The 17,117-nt window shown below is 35.3% G+C and overlaps 1 protein-coding gene across 1 annotated transcript in view; it reads left to right on the top strand.

The window, feature by feature from the left end:
- LOC133522778 (Kv channel-interacting protein 4-like) overlaps positions 1 to 17,117 on the top strand; it is a gene marked incomplete at its 5' end in the record, with an annotated part of 183,026 nt that overhangs the window by 27,308 nt on the left and 138,601 nt on the right. Inside the window, one exon of the mRNA XM_061858229.1 lies at positions 14,867 to 14,887. Within this exon, the coding sequence (XP_061714213.1) occupies positions 14,867 to 14,887 (21 nt within the window). The remainder of the gene's footprint in view (positions 1 to 14,866; positions 14,888 to 17,117) is intronic.

The raw sequence follows: 17,117 nt of genomic DNA, 5'->3' as shown, positions 1-17,117 counted from the left end.
CCATCTAGTGAGTGTAATCTGTGCATTGAGCTGCTCATATCTCGACACGTGCCGGCCTGAGAGTCAGATCCGCGACTTCGCTCTACCAATAGTATTAATAATATCTGATATGGACTCAATGTTCGATCCAATATTGCTGAAGTTCCTTGCGACAGATTTCTGATCAACATTTATTAGGAAAAAGTATTTAAAGGAAAATCGTATAAGCATTTCGAATTGATGATATTTATATAGGTATCGCAAAAAAAAAAAATTATATATACTCATACTGACAGCGGTCAAAATTTCCAAAAAAAAATTATTGCTATAAAAGTGTTGTTATGCCCTGATGTAAAAACTGTGTCTATTCTACAACCCTGAGTGTAATGTTTGTTGAGAGCAGAGGGTCTCCCTCGAACCACTTTCGACGTCGTGCCTCTCTATGGCACTTGTGAATTCGTACGTAAGTGTAAAATTGAGGCAACACGTCGAACGTGGTTCGCGGGAGGCCTTCAGTTACTTATGTATATAACTACAATGTACCTAGTCTATGTACAGTCAACTTCAAAGATATATGTTTACGCTTTTGCACCTAACACGTTTGTATTAAAACGACAACAAATGTAAACATATCTTTGACGTCGACTGTATACAGTCACCGACGGCATCATACAAAATTCGGTTACACATGTAAACACTGTTTCTCGCAAATTCGTTCGAAGGATTTTTTCCGAACCCTCTGTAAAAATTCAAACCTCGATATTTAGTAGTTTTATATATTTAGACATAATACATATTTTATTTCGCATGACATATCCGCCATCGTAATGATGAGATATACTAAAGAGAATTTGAAATAGGGGTGGATTGTCAAAGTAAACTTTGTAGCCACAGTATATTTACTGCCATCTTTCGACACATGATTAAAACTTACGACGCCATTTGACTTTGATCCTTATTTTTTCACTGATATGTGTTAAATTTACTAAATAACAAAAAGTGGCGCCATCTTACTGACTGTAAATATACATACGCATAGTAAATTAAATTTACCCTACGTACATAACAAAAATGCTTAGAATGTAATTTATAAAAAATAAATTACGCTCACAATACTTTAGATAGTTTCCATTTTGAAACTTGTTGAGCTCAAAAGTTGATAGAGTAAAAATATACGTTTACTGCTCCAGCAGAAGTAGTCCGGAAGTCGTTAAAGCGCGGAGGAAAGTTTGCAAGCTTAAGATCGTCTGTTTTCTTTTGTTGTAAGAACAAATCTAGTTGGTAACTTTTGCTTCGAAGATAATCGATAAAGACAGATATAGCTTTTCTACATGTACCTATAGGATTGTTTATCGATAACACAGGAAACCCTTGTTCAGGCGTACATTGCTATTTTCTCATACTTTTTCTCGATGATGATGAATGATGCTGTTAATTAGTGATCATAATATATATAAGGTGCTCAACTACTTACATATGTCGCTGGTGATCTGATGTTATGTTTGTAATGTATATAATGAAAAGTTAAAGTTTATCATTGCTATATATAAGCCCTAAGGGCTGATAGGAAGGGTTCTAGGAGGCGTAAATTAGGAGACCGTGCGTCAGTACATAGGTTTATTAGGTACCGGACTAAGATACGGTTACAAAAATGCCGGCGCCAGAGGGCGCGCGGGTAGACTTAACCCTACCCACCACCAATATACATACATAACAATCATGTTGGTACTAGCGTTTTTATAACCCTTAGTGAACGTATCAACTGTATGATTAATTTCCATAAATCGACGGAAAATTGTTGTTTTATAACGCATGTATAATTTTATATACAAGAATATGTAAACACAATACGAAAACTGCTACCCGCCACTAGAAAGCCATGAGCCATAAAACTTTATGCTACGTAACGCGTCATAGATTTTTATTGTTTACGTACCTACACGAGACTGAGTGAGAGTTAAATTTTAATTTTTTTAGCTCAGGAACAAACCGGAAAATACTACTTCTGTTGCTTATGTATAAGATACTAAACGCTAAAGAATGTTTCAATCATGCAGATTCTCCCATTTAACATGTACTTAAATGGGAAATTCTAATTTATGTTTAAATTTTGACATATAACCAAATACCATTAGGTATATATTGCCGGTGCCTCCGACAAACTATACATTATCTATCTCTATAATAAACATAGTAAAACTTCATCAATTTTCAACATCAGCAACATACATTTTAATTAGTGTAGCCACCGTTTTTAAATTACCCAGCAAAAGCTTAGAAGCCAAGAAAAGTTCAAGGAACGCATAACTTACTTTGACCGCTTGCTCAAGAGACTTCCCACATTTAAATGAGCCCGGAGAAGCGTTCAGCCTAACACGTCATCGCTTCTCAAGCCCCTCCCGATAGCGACTAAAGCACATTTACCAGTGTCGCTAAGAATTAGCTGACACAGCATTTAGCTGACGAAATTAATTAAGATGATCGAGTACGGGAATGGCTAAGGGGTCGCTTTAATTACGTTAAACACATTTATTTTGGGATGTTACACTTAAGTAGAGCTAGGTGTGGTTTTAAATCTTCTTTAAAAATCTTATTGTAATGTCTGGCAAGGGCATTTTCAGCAAAAAATGTAGGTACCATTTTTTTATTCGAAAAACCATAAAATTTTGTGTTATTTCTACTTAGAATCACGAGGACTATCGCTTTAAAGATGAAAAAAGAGTGTCCGAAGAAGTTGACGAAGAAGAAACTGACATCCAAAAAATTTATGAAAAACTGGAGTAACTTTTTTATTTGTTTTAATCAGTACCTATTAGTCCCCATGATTCTGAGTCGAAATAACCCAAGAGTTGTTACTTTTTGGAAAAAAATAAACGGTACAGTTTCTTCTGAAAACCCCCGTAAATAATGATAAGTTGACACAGCGTCCATATCTCGCAAAGTATAGAAGCTAGAATTATGACTTCCAAGAAAAAATGCTTCGTTTTCTATTCTAACTAGCTTCATCATACATGGTTTAGGCCTCAGATGAGCAGTTGAAGTTTTACAGCGGTTAGAGCCAAAATATTCCATAGAGTAAGTTTCTCACAATTTTTTCTTTATTAGTTTTGTAATTTTTTCGACATATGTTTGAAGCTTTCTGGCAGTGTTTTTTGTATCATATAGTTGGACTTATCAACGTATTTAAATAAAGTCCATGTTTTGTAAACTAAAAGTGCAAAGAAGTGTAAACATCTGAAAAATACAAGGGTGAGGTATGTTGAAACACCTTGTGGCAACTTAACACGTAAATTTTCTGTTGAAATTATATTTTTCAATTTTATCTTTTAGCACATTGGTTACCAATTGAAAGCTTATTGAAACATACGTGTATCTCACTAACAAATTACATAGCAAAAATATTAATGAACGTAACATATTTTTATTTTTTAAATAATAATAAGCTAAAAGATAAAATTGAAAACTAATATTCTAAATTGAGTTGCGGTAAAAATGTTTTAATGATACTAGTTTACGATTTATTGTTTAAACTTGTTAATTATAGACGTGTTCAACCTACCTTAGTATGTTTCAAGTTACCTCGGTATTAGGAGAGTTGTAACAGACTGGATTGCACATACAAATGATTTTAAATAGTTCTAAGTACACTAGAGATATAGAATTTCTGTTCTGGTTGTTAAACGTTACGAAAGCTACAGATTTCGATAATCTAGCTTCTAATACAACAGAGTTATGACCAAAACAGTAAAATTTGTTTCAACTCTCCTTGGTCTCCCCTAAGTATTTTTTTTTTTATGTAACAAATTTTGTAGTCAGTGTTGGCCAAAACGTTCATGCAAAGATAATAGGTAGTTGAATCTAAATTGAAAAAATCCAGCTTCTGCTTAAGACTGACTTTTTTTGTAGTAAGACAATGCCGGAGGGCCTACCCTAGATGGCAATCGTTGATAGAAAACGCTCATCGAAACTTTAAATAATGTATGGAAATAGTCACGTGACTTTTTGTACCACCTGTCATCCCGTACATTTTTTCTTTTCGTTTGGTGTTTATCGATGTACGATTGTTATCTTGGCTAAGCCCTCAGGTTATTACTATACGAGTATATGGTCCTACTGGATGTACATCCATTAGATTTTTTTAATAATTATTTTATTATTACGGACGGAGATGGCAGGACGACCTGGACGCATATCTCAACGACTGGCCGGAGATCGCTCAAAACCAAAACGAATGGAAATCAAGGGGGGTGGCCTTTGCCCAGCAGTGACACACGGTATAGGCTTATAATAATAATATTTTAGATTTTGCATTTTTTCAATATGCGCATTTATTTGAATCACAACTTCAGGTGTCATGATTCATGACGCCATATTGCGAAGTGCGCGCTGTAAAAGGACACTAAAATGCGAACGGGTTTACTGCCTCTGTTAAAGTTTACATTGTAACTGGCACTGGCATTAAACTTTTGTTCATGTTGATGGTAATAAGTATACGTTTGCTATTGTTTACTTCAATTGTTAAAGGTTAATTATATTGTACATTTCTAGGTTCTTGCTCTTATTAGGGTTCCGTATTTTAAAGATACAAGAGGAACCCTTTTGGTGTGACTCTGACCGTCCCTCCGTCTGTCTGTCTCTTTTTACATAACTATAACAAGCTTTGAATCACTTCTTGTGTAAAAGATTTTTACGGAACCCTAAAAAAACAATAATAACATCCAACCTATTTCAGCAAGCCCGGGCTTTTAAATAGGAATATTAATTATAAAATAGAAACTTGCATGTTTATCTGAGTATATAAATAACAATATAGAAATATCGTTTGAATATGTTAGACGTTAAGTCATTTTTTGAATATGATTATCGTTACCAACAGGAGAGCAAAGTATGACCATTTTACGTTATTTATTATATTAGTTATTTTCAGATTATTTTTGTGTTACTTTGTTAGTGTTAAAAGTAACGGTTGAAACGTATTTACTATTGCCTTTTTGTCTTCGGTTAGGCCATTGTCTAGTTTTACGAAATAGGATTATTTAAGGTTGAGTGTCTACACCTTTTCCTTTAATGTCCATATAGTTTTGGTCTTATACTTGGAGATACTTATCTTATACTTATCTTTAAGTTACTTCGAAAAATACGTTTAATTTTATTCGAAATGTCAAAAAGAACAACCGTATATAATTATTGCTAAGAAATACAAATGTTGCGAATTAATGTTAAGAAATACAAATGATTCGGTAAATTTGTAAAGCGGGTGACCCGCGCGGACCGGCCGTTTGATCATTCTCTCCATTAAAATTAATTAACACAGATCCAAATGGAAACTTTAATTACAATCTACGAAAATTCTAACTTTGAAAGCTCTACTATACTGATTTAGGTTTCTTGTATTTTCATCATTGTTAAAACATTCATCAATCTATGATAATATATCGGGTCTTATCGATTATGCTCGTATATATGTTAGCCGCCCAAAAGAAGGCGATTTAGACGCCAAATGTTATTGAAACATATGGGGTATATTTAAGTATTAAGACGTTTTCCCATCTTCCCGCCCGTACAAGCAACGAACCCTTGAATGGAGCAAAAACGCGCCACCGAGCCTACGCAGCTCTTCAACTATACTCGGGTTCATATTAGGCCCTATAGATTGGATCGTTTGTAGGGTTTTTAAAGGCCCCTTCAAAAAAGTAAAAGAGATATCATTCACGTAACAATGGGCTGGTCACGAACAGACTGGTGCAATTTAAAAGCTGAAACCTCATCAATTTTATCGAATAGGTACAAGTTTGAGCGATGATAGATCTGTGACGTGACACGTCAGCGTTTTCAGTATTATGTAAATAGAAGATTTTTTAATTGTAAAAGTTTGTAGATTTAGTAATGTTAAAATGTCAAAAGGTTATCATATAGGTTACAGGTTATATTATAAACAAATTGACTATTAAGCCCCACAGTAAGCTCAATAAGGCTTGTGCTGTAGGTACTTAAACAAATATATATATATTATATATAAATACTTAAATACAAAGAAAACACCCATGACCGCGGAACATATATCTGTGCTCATTACACAAATAAATGCCCTTACCAGAATTTGAACCCGGGACCATCGGCTTCATAGGCATGACTACTTTACTACCCGCTAGGCTCAATCGAGTATATAATGCTGAAGTTTTCATAAATGACGGTAAAGAATCTAGTAATGACGGTAAAGAACTTACATTCGGTGCCTAAAAACCTGTGCTCATAAAGCTTACAATTTATAATTTGCTTTGGATTCTATTTGATATTGTTTAAAATAAACATACAAAAATATAATATGCTTACACAGTCTTGGCTAAATTAGTATTTCTGAACACTCAACTCAATAGAGAACTGAAGCAAACACATTTATTACATTTTCGTCATATTTGGATTGGCGGGAAGTGGTGGACTGCCAATAATACATCGCATACATTTTTACATTACGTAAACTACGAGATACAGGCACTGTTTAAATACAAAGCCGAAAGATACCAGTTTTTATACCCAAGTTACAGTCAATCAACTATATTCGCAAAAAAGATCTGAAATTATTGTGTTGGTACAATCCGGTAAATAAATGATAGTGAATTGTATTCAAGTGGCAACAAAGTTGTTATCGAGATGTTAAAAGTAGGTAGGCACGTTCGAAGTATGAAATCAGAAATTGCTCACACCGATTTGCACGCCATCTGCATGTTATTAAATACTCTAAAAATGAGATAATACCCTCCATTTATCACAAACGCTTCGAAAAATATATGAAAGCTGGGCTAAAAACGAAACACAAACTGCTTTACCGCTCTAGAACCCTGCCCAATATACCAAAAACCTACCTCTCGAATCTCTCAATGGACCCTTTTGGCGAGGGTAACCAGATATCAGGACATTTTGCCATGTCACAAATTTCGAACATTTAACAGTGATGCGGTAGAAAACGAGGAACTCAGAAACGATAGATTTTTTGGTAGAATACGTAATGCTTCGGGTCTTTTAGGATCAATTTTTGCACACTACTATTGTTTCTTTTTGACGTGTGCAATAGAGTATTATATCTATATATCTATCCATCTACTATTTCCTACAGAGTGGAGCTTCTGTAATGAGCCGTAGGAATAAAGCCCGGTGAATGCTGTTGGTAGGTAGGATAAAATTATAACTTTTGAAAACAATTTTCTTTAAACAATACTCTTTATATTAAAAAGTATTTAACCTACCTATTTTCACATAAAGTCGCTCTTTAATATAACAAATGTTAAGATTACCTTATTAAAAACAAAGATTTTATCTGAATTTTTCAAATTGTATGTGGTAACCCTACTCGGCGCCGTGACTTATCACACCCGGCCTCCGCTAAACACATTTGCGTTTTCTTTGTTGGCCTGTGTCTTCTACAATATTTAGGATAAATACGTTTCGATATTAGGATAGCTTTTAGCTGTGTTTTTAGATTTTTTTTATTTCGCCGGGGATCTTTTGTGGATCTGAATAAGATGTTATATTACACTGAGTTGGAAATAAATTCGATGGCCATATTCGACTTTGATATCACAAGAATGGCCTAAATTAGAACAGTCAGTTTCCACATGATTTCTGATATTAATATCAACTATTTAAAACAATCTTCGATACATCCAGACTTTAGGTGCAGTAAACGCCCAACAGACAACCTAACATTATATATTATACGTTTTGCAAAAATGAACAATAACACCTACTAACCACTATAAGAAAAAAACATAGGCAGGGCAGGTTTATATTTAAATTTACCTCACGATAAAAGAGTCTGGTCTCGGATGCTTCTGAGCGTTTCCATGTTGGATACCAAACTGTCTAAGTGTGTCCGCTTGGCTTGCCTTATGGTGTTTCTGCTCTTTTGGCGCGCTTTAGCGTACTTGGCGGCCCTAGGTGGTGTCCTGGTTTGCCAGGATCTTAAAGTATCTTCTCTCTTCCACTGCCTTCTCACATTCTAGGGTCCACCATTTCCTGTCCTTCTTTCTCTTTCCCAGTACCTTCAAAGCTGTCTCCTTTATAATGTGAGGTAAGAGAGACAAAGAAGGGATATCAACCGAAAACACAAGCCCTAAAAGATAATGAGGGTAATCTGACTTTCGCCCCTGAAGAGCAGAAAATCTTGTGGCTGAATAACTTCAGAGACCTGCTCAACTGCCCGACAATCCACAATACTTCGGTAGAAGCAGAAAACCTAGACGAACCAGTGCCGCCACTATCTTTTGATGAAGTTACCAAGGCTATCATGAGGTTAAAAAATAATAAAGCTCCTGGTATCGACGGATTGCCATGTTAAGTATGGAAGTATGGGGGAAATCATTCAACGTATCTGGTCGGAGGAACGTCAACCAGGGGAATGGAATGTTGGGGTCATATGCCCACTACATAAGAAAGGAGACACGAAGCTATGTGCGAACTATAGGGGTATTGCCCTACTTCCCACTGCTTACAAGATTTGTCGATTTCCAAAAGGCCTACGATAGCATTGATCGCGAGTCGCTATACAATATCCTCCGAATATTTAAAATACCCGACAAACTGGTGAGGATGATAAAAGTCGCATCAACCAGCACGAGTAAAATGACTGTCAACACGGGAATCGGACTAACGGACCAGTTTGACGTAGTCACAGGGCTTAAGCAAGGAGATGCACTTTCCCCGATGCTGTTCAACTTAGTGCTCGAGTATGTCATTAGGAAGGCCATTCCCGATGGCGGAGTGGAGTTGAATGGCAGACACCGGCTTGTTGGTTATGCCGACGACCTAGCTCTTCTGGGAGAAAGTGAAGGGAATGTCCGCAGAGCGGTCCAAAATCTAGAGGGGGAAGCTGTGAAGCTACGAATTAATCACGACAAAACTGAGTACCTTCATATGAAGAGATACAAAAACACGAGAATTCGTAGGAAAGATCTCACAGTGGGAGATACTTGCCTATGAAGCCGATGGTCCCGGGTTCAAATTCTGGTAAGGGCATTTATTTGTGTGATGAGCACAGATATTTTCCGCGCGCGCTTCTGGTAGCGGAGAGGAAGATCTACCGAAAAATCCTAGGACCCACACGTGGAGAGGATGGAACCTGGAGACTCCGCTGGAACCAGGAGATGGAAGATCTGTTGTCCGAGCCGAACATCATTGGAGAAACGAAAGCCGCCAGAATCCGATGATGGGATGGGTGAGGATCGTGCAGTCTGGAGGGCGTACTCTGGAGTTCCAAATGGCCGAAAACCGTATGGACGCCCTAGGTACCACTGGAGAGATGAAGTGCAAAAAGACCTTAGCGAACTCGGCGCCGTCGACTGGACAGAAATGGCTTTGGAAGCATGGCGGTCTTTGGTGTCGGAGGCCAAGATCCACTTTGGGTCACTGCGCCACAGCAGTAAGTAAGTAAGTATATTTAAATTTAATGTTCCAAGTTGCTTCGCAAAGTTATCATAAGATCAAATCATTTAAGGATATTAAATCTTAGTAAGTTAGAAAAAATATGTATTATATCATTTATAATGAATGTATGACTAAGCCCCATTTAGACGTTTCAAGAACCAGCAAGTAATATTCGATACATTGCTAACTACAGAGCTTAGTGAATTCAGTTGATCGACCTAATACCGCAATGTAACAAAAAATGCATGCAAGTTCTTGAACCGTCTAAATGGGGCTTAGTATGCAGAAAACACTTTTATCTCATATAAATAAATAAATATATATTTATATTCTTATAAATTGACATTAATGTAATTTGTACTATAAACATATGTTGTGAAATAAATAAATCTAATCTAATATATTGTAATCTAGAACACAGATTGTTCAGATATGTTTTGTACATATAATTCTACTAACACTTCCAGGCTTAATTTCAGGAAAATAAAGCCTATTCATCATGATGGTGCTCAAAATGTCGGCACATGCCACGGGAGCAAGTCAACAAGGCCCCTAGCCGCAGCCCGTTTTCACGGGCCATGAAATTAGCGCACCTTTTTTAATTAAGTTATCCTTTTTATTGCTGATGTGTATCTTTTTGATTGCGGAGACGGAGCGCAGAATTTCGTAGGTCTTGCATAATTACGAGTGTTTGCGGAATTACATTGATTATGTACGGTTTAAGCTCTCAGTGATACCTTTGCTCGTGTTTGTTTCAGCTGTTATAAGCCATTAGAATCGTGACTTTTTGACTATAGGTAGGATTTGGGGTGTAACGTATATTAGTTTCCTTTGTTCGTACATGTAGTGGTGGGAGCGAGTAGCACGGGCGAATGATAACAAAATGACATCAGTTTGAAATAAAAATGTATATTCGAATTGGCCTAAAGGTTTAAAATACTCTAAACCCATTCATAGTCAATGTGAAATTGACATAAGATACTAATAAAAACAAAATTTATTACCACTTTAAAAACAATAAACATAGCATGTAAATTATCCGCAACGCAGGCTTCGTCAGGTGGCCACAGATACATATCAGCAACATGCTTCGTCCCAAACAAACCAATGATGATATCCGCAACAGGCTTCGTCAATTATACGAGTAAACAATAATTTAAGCTAAAGAAAATAACCGTCACGAATCGTACCTGGCTCAAATGTCCCCATCACACTGGCAGCGTTACCACGCTGAATGGCCAAGATGCCAATTGTATTTTTTTATTTTAGAGTTAGCTTCTTATTCCATTTATTTACATTGTATTGTAAAATACTCATTTCCGCCGTGGGTCTCTATAGAGTCATATTTATTCTGTAAGTTTTGATTGCCGGTTCTTGTTGAACATATTTTATGCTATAATAGCAGGCCAACTAGAGCGATATTTGTGTTACGTTACGAGTCGAAATATGCCATCTATTTTTCCGACTTTTTTCTCTTACAGTCTTTTCGAATGTATTGTGTTTTCTATTTTCCACTATGCGCGTATTATTATTCCTCAAAAGCATATAAAAATTCACATTTCTATCAAACATAACAGTAACCCGTTAACTGTTCCAGCTCACAGACGCCAGACCGTGGCGCCGCGTATTATTATAATTACTACTACAAAGAGACAAGTGCGAAGTGAAGCGGTTGGCAAACACAATGATAAACGACTTGCTAAATATACATACAATGTCACATTAACAAGGTTTTATGTACGAAGTAATATGCTTTCAGCGCATCATTTAATCTGGCCTATATTTCATATTTATGTTTTTAAGAGAGATATTATTTTAGTTTCATCACTTCATTCTCATAGCAAACGTTTTCAAGGCATGTTTTTTGAGCAGTCGAGCTAGATTCGGAAAAAAATCTAGCACATATTACACAAATTCACTAAGTCCTACAGTAAGCTCAATAAGCTGTAGCAATAGTGAATAGTCAAGCGACTACACGGCTAATTCATAATTCTCCTGTTTCCCTTCTGACAGTAATAATTTTTTGGCAAAAATTTCATTTTTCCTCCAAGCTTTTATCGCTGACTACTTCTCTTACCACAGGCAACGAATACTCATCGAGACAATTCTAAAAACCCCAAAAACAATTAGGTTGTGTTCTTTCATCACAGAGTTCCTATTGTCACCTCCTGTATCCATCATCAGATCAGCTCTATGGTACCATAATATTGTACGATCACTTGACTTACATAAGTATGCAAAATTTCAGCTCAATCGGAAATAGGGAAGTGGGTCATATTTAGCTTCCAAGATTTAACTCACACTAACAAAAAAAAACCAACCAACATATTGTACCTATATACTAACAGGGTAAGTTAATTAAAAGCTTGTAAAAATCACGTTCCTTCAATACGAAGTAGAGACTAGTAAATATTCAAGACCGACAACTTCCATACAACAAGACATAATAAAAGCATTTTATGCATAATTATTCTTATATAATGGTGCCGTCAAGTTATAACATTTTTAAACTTTTTGTTATGGCTCAAAATGCTTTTATTTGTGCTTAAAATCAACTTTTGTAATATAACTGACTATATGCGGTCTTGACTGACCGCAGTCAAGTCCAATTTTACGTTTTGATTTTAATAGTAAATAGCAGTAGGTGGCAGTTTTAATGCACAAATAACTAAAATGTAAAAATAATATTTTCACCACACCAACTAGGAGTACTAGTACTACTAAATGCCCTCTTGATTGTTCAAAAACTAATGAAAAAGCAATTTTATCCACATGTGGGGAAAGTAATCAGATGCAAATTTTGAATTGTTTTCTGATGTTAGCTAGTAGAATTGAATTCTAAATGATAATGAAAAATGAAAATTTGATTTAACTTGTTTTTTTTTCGGTATTTTATAGTTAGGAGTTTCCTCGCGTTTGGTGTGGTGAAAAATTTAGTGTTTCACTCGCAGGCAAAGTTTGTTTAACCCTCGTGCCTTGCAACACTCACAACGTTCGAGATTCCACTTCTAGAATAATTTATTATTAATATTTAATTTTGCAATATTTCGCTTGCTCGGGTATCAATTTAATAGTACGAGCGGTTAAACAACCACTTTGCCCCCTTGTAAAACAAATAACTATGAATGTATTGTCATCTAAAACATTAACGTTTCTCGTGGCGTTGTATGAGAGTTGTCAGTCTTTTTTGTTTAATAGACACTGACGGGAAGATACAAAAATCAAGGACTAAAACCTAAAGTAACAAACATCCAACAGTTCTTCGTTTAGCTACGCGTATGTGGGACACGTTAATATTAGGATCAAGGGCGTTAGTTGTGATTGATCACTTCGGTATTGTACATCAATATTTTTCTTATTCCATTGTTGCGTCCGCACTAGGCCAGTCATATATCACCGTTGTGCCCACCGGTATAGCGATAATATTATTGCAGTATGATAGACTCTTTATTTCTAATACCTACATATTATGTGGTCATTACCACTGGTTACACTGTTAGAGGCTTGAACAGATTTGGTTAGGTATCGTTTTATTTTCTGTCTTTGGACTGTACTTAACAAACTGTTATTCCTGGTCAAAATGCTAGCACATTAAGAGGAGGTAAACAACAGGCGGTCTTATCGCTAAAAAGCGATCTCTTCCAGACAACCTTTCGGCATTAATTTGACCACATAAATAAAAAAAAGGTTAAGCCCACAGCGCTGAAACCGATATTTAACGTTCATTATGATTATACTATATCCGACACTATTATACTATACTTAATATACGTCTAATGTTATTGTGGATACAATCAATCGTCAATGGGAAAGAGATGCAAATAATCATAATTATATGTAATGTTTTACTGGTTTGAATTATTCACTGTGCCTTAGCAAGCGTGTGATCTGAGTGATATTTATAATCAATGTATGTTCTGTTATTTACTGCGAACATAAAGGATTTTCGCATAGAGAAGAAAATTTATGATTTAGTACGGATATCCTATACATTTGACTTGATTTAAAATAACCGAAATTATTTAGTTTAACTCATTCGAGGCGTAGCGCTTCGATTCGTACGTAGCACATGCAAGCAGGTAATACTCGTACTGTATAGCAGCATTTTCCCGCTTGAATGTTTAAAAAAATCGTATTCGTAAAATGTCATATATTATAAGAAGGCCTATTACAGTATTAATATTATAAAACGTTCTTAATCGTTGTTCATAAGAAGATTATAAAGTTATGTAGAACCTCCCTTAGCATTGACTTTCACCAATACAGTAATTGTTTTGCAATTCCATGGTTCGGTAATTTATTGTAAGTAAAACTTCTTTGTCGTCTTTCTTTATTTTTCGTTGTATTTTACCCTTACAAAGCATTCTCTACTTTTCAGAACTCGTACACTATATCCTCATATTAATTGCATATAGACGCCAGTGGCAGGAAGCCATCGATTTATCTAAGTAGTAAATGAAACCAAAGTCTGTATTTTAGCGACAGTGTGTTGTTTGTCACAATCACTGGGGGTTTAGGCACGTTTAGCGTGTTCACGCGAGCGACGGACAAACATATCGCTCTCGGTGACCGGGCAGCGTTTGTAAACACAAATAGTAGGTAGTACTGGTTTGTATTTAGGTTTCAACCGGTTTATTGAAGCGTACGTTAAGCGTAAGCTAAATTATTACACACTAACCAATCGAACGCGGTTTCAATCTTTTTCTCCGAATACAAGCTGGCAATTAAGTCAATTTCACTTTAGCGACCTATCAGTTTAACGCATTCACCGCTGAGCTACGGTCATAGAGCGACGTCGTAGCCGATAGCATGAGTTTCCCGCTATGTTGCGAAAATGCTTCATACAGGCAAAACGACAACGTGTCGTGATTAGCGTTGAATGGGTTAATAATAGTGGGGAACATTATCTTTCCACGGAGGACACCAAGATTTCTTCAGGTTCGATTCTACATGTACTGTCAATAATACTCTAAATTTAGTGTATTTATTTATATGTTATAACACTTACTATGAACTATTTCACATATACTTATCATGTTCTCGTAGTCATAATTATTACTATATAGGTATATATGATGCTAATTTGTTAACGTAGTATTGACACCTACCTCTAACTTTTCATTAAAATTCCCGTTGGAAACTGCCTATAGATTTGTCTCCCTGAATCATTTTCATACATTTTCCTTATTAACATGACTGTAGTTTTATGAGTTTGATATATGAGTTCGAAGACTCGAATTTCGATCGATTCAAATAAATCATCAGAAATCTTTACATTTATACATTGCAAGTATTAAGTAACTGAGATGTCTTCAAATTTATCTTTCTTTAAGCGACTCAAAACTGACAAAGCTACGTTTTAGGAGCTAATTCTAAAGTTTACCACATTATCATGCCCGAGTAGCGAACACCACCTCCAATCCAACACCGTGTGCCCTATAGACTAACTTGATACTATGTTCCCCAGGTCTCACAGAGCAGTCAGAGAGTAAGCTACTTACATACAAACTAAGCATGAACCTCGCACTAGCGTGTCAAATTTACACCCCTCACACTACAGAACGCCCCTTGTGTTTATTACCTACCAATATGCATGTAGTTTTCTATCAACTTGTTGTCAAAAGTTGATTACAAAAACTATTGGTCATTACAATAACATACTTTTCCCTTTTTGTAGAATTTGGAAATTTTATGTTATTTCTACTCAGAGTCACCAGCTAATAATTATACAATTTACCAAAATATACAAAGAAAAGAAGTAAAAGTCCATAATACCTCAAAATAGCTTTTGATAAAATACAACATAAAATTTCCAAAAGTTCAAAAAATGGTGAAGGTATTCTGTTCTTAAAACTGATTCCAAGTATTGAGTAAAAAAGTTTTCATCTGCACCATTCCCATAAATTATGTTGCTATTTAATTAACTTGAGAGCCACCCCACTGTAGCGTCTTTTGAGCGTCGGCGTCAAGTCAGCGCTATGGAAAATGCGCTGCGTGCTGCCAACCTTGCGTCGGGCAGTGGCCATAGAGTTGACTAGTTAGATGCCGACAGTCGGGAGACGCTAGTGTGGGGCGACTCTAATAAAAGATACTCGTAACATGCATTATTAATTACCTACTCAAGATTAAGTTTAAATTGTTAATAAACACAATTGGGTAGGTATCATTGGTGCATATAGGAAGATCGCAATTACTTCATACCTACATTAAACCTCACACGTTAAACTCATTTTTAAGTGAAATAGTGTATTATAGTCACCCCTATTTAAACATAATTTAATTATTATATAGTACCTAGTTAATGCTCCTCAAATTACTTTGCAATACACTAAATTGATATATTATAGTGTTCCTTTAGCATCGGTAGATTTAATATCGATAGTTTTTATAATGTGACCGCTATCTTAAAAATGAACTGCATAACTATAGTATTCGGCCTTCGGAGTTTAAAATCTAGACTTGATTTGAAATGTACTTAATATCTCGTACAAAATTACCTCATACAATTACCCGATTGGAGTATTAGTTGCCATTTTAATTTCTTAATTAATCGTCATTTCTTACTTTCCTCTGTCGGAAAATAGAAATCATATTAAGTCATTCATAAACAATGGATTATTTTTGTTTTTAGTTATTTATTAATTTCTTAAAATAATATTTGACAAAAACAAATAGACTGTAAATTTTTCCCCAATTCTGATAACTAATTTTAACAAAAACCAAACAACTTGCTAGATAATTTTAACAAAACATATACGTACCTACAATTCACCTTCTTTACTATAAACTAAACGCAATATTAAATATGAACACGTAACTTAAACCATAAAACAGCCACTTGATAATGATCGATAAAACCTATCGATATTTTGGGAACACTAAAATATAATAGTATTATTAAGCTACCCCTAGTAAAATATCCATTGTCTTCTTGTTATTTGGCATGACGTAGACTTTCTAAATAGAAGTACCTACATTGGCATCATAAATACGAGTAGGTGTAGTCCTACTTTATGCCTATCATTTTAAAAATTCATACGCAGTATATAAGTGACTAACACTTGTTTTATCTCATTACTTATTCAAAAATTCATTGTAGTACGTTTCAGTAGACAGTTAAAAATTATAGTTACTTCAAACATAATTACTATAGCTAGACCAAGATAACTCTGCAGCGATTTTGACAACACAGTCTGTGAAAGTGTTACGTCATAATTTCATAGAAGTTTGACGTTTAAAATAACATTTGCTCCGTCTGGGCTATCAAAATCGCTGCAGCGTTATCTTGGTCTAACTCTCGACATATGTAAATAGTGCATTTTGAATAATAGATCTATTAGTATTTAGCAACTAGAACTCTTTTACAGTTATACATACATAATTGAGGCTGTGAATGGTAAGTGAATTTGAAAGGTAACATTTAACGAATTTACTGTATTCGCTTATAACAATCATATATTCACCACAGATATTGCTATTATTATAGAACTGGGTTTCTGTGGCCCAATATTATAAACCTTCCAACGCAGACAATGATTTTACATACAATACATATTAACAACACTTGTGTTAGCGACTGCCGAGAATGCAAAATACGCTGATTGCACTATAAAGATCATGGTCACTTTTTGTATATGACGTCTATTTCAAAGATAGAACAGGATCTAAGGCGTGCTCAGTTTAGAATTCCAACCGGCCAATAAAATAAAAGTTGAAGA

The sequence above is a fragment of the Cydia pomonella genome, chromosome 11 (assembly GCF_033807575.1).
Source record: "Cydia pomonella isolate Wapato2018A chromosome 11, ilCydPomo1, whole genome shotgun sequence".
In the NCBI taxonomy this organism is placed as follows: domain Eukaryota; kingdom Metazoa; phylum Arthropoda; class Insecta; order Lepidoptera; family Tortricidae; genus Cydia; species Cydia pomonella.
The sequence above is the reverse complement of the archived record's forward strand: the minus strand, read 5'-3'. Positions and strand labels throughout refer to the sequence as shown.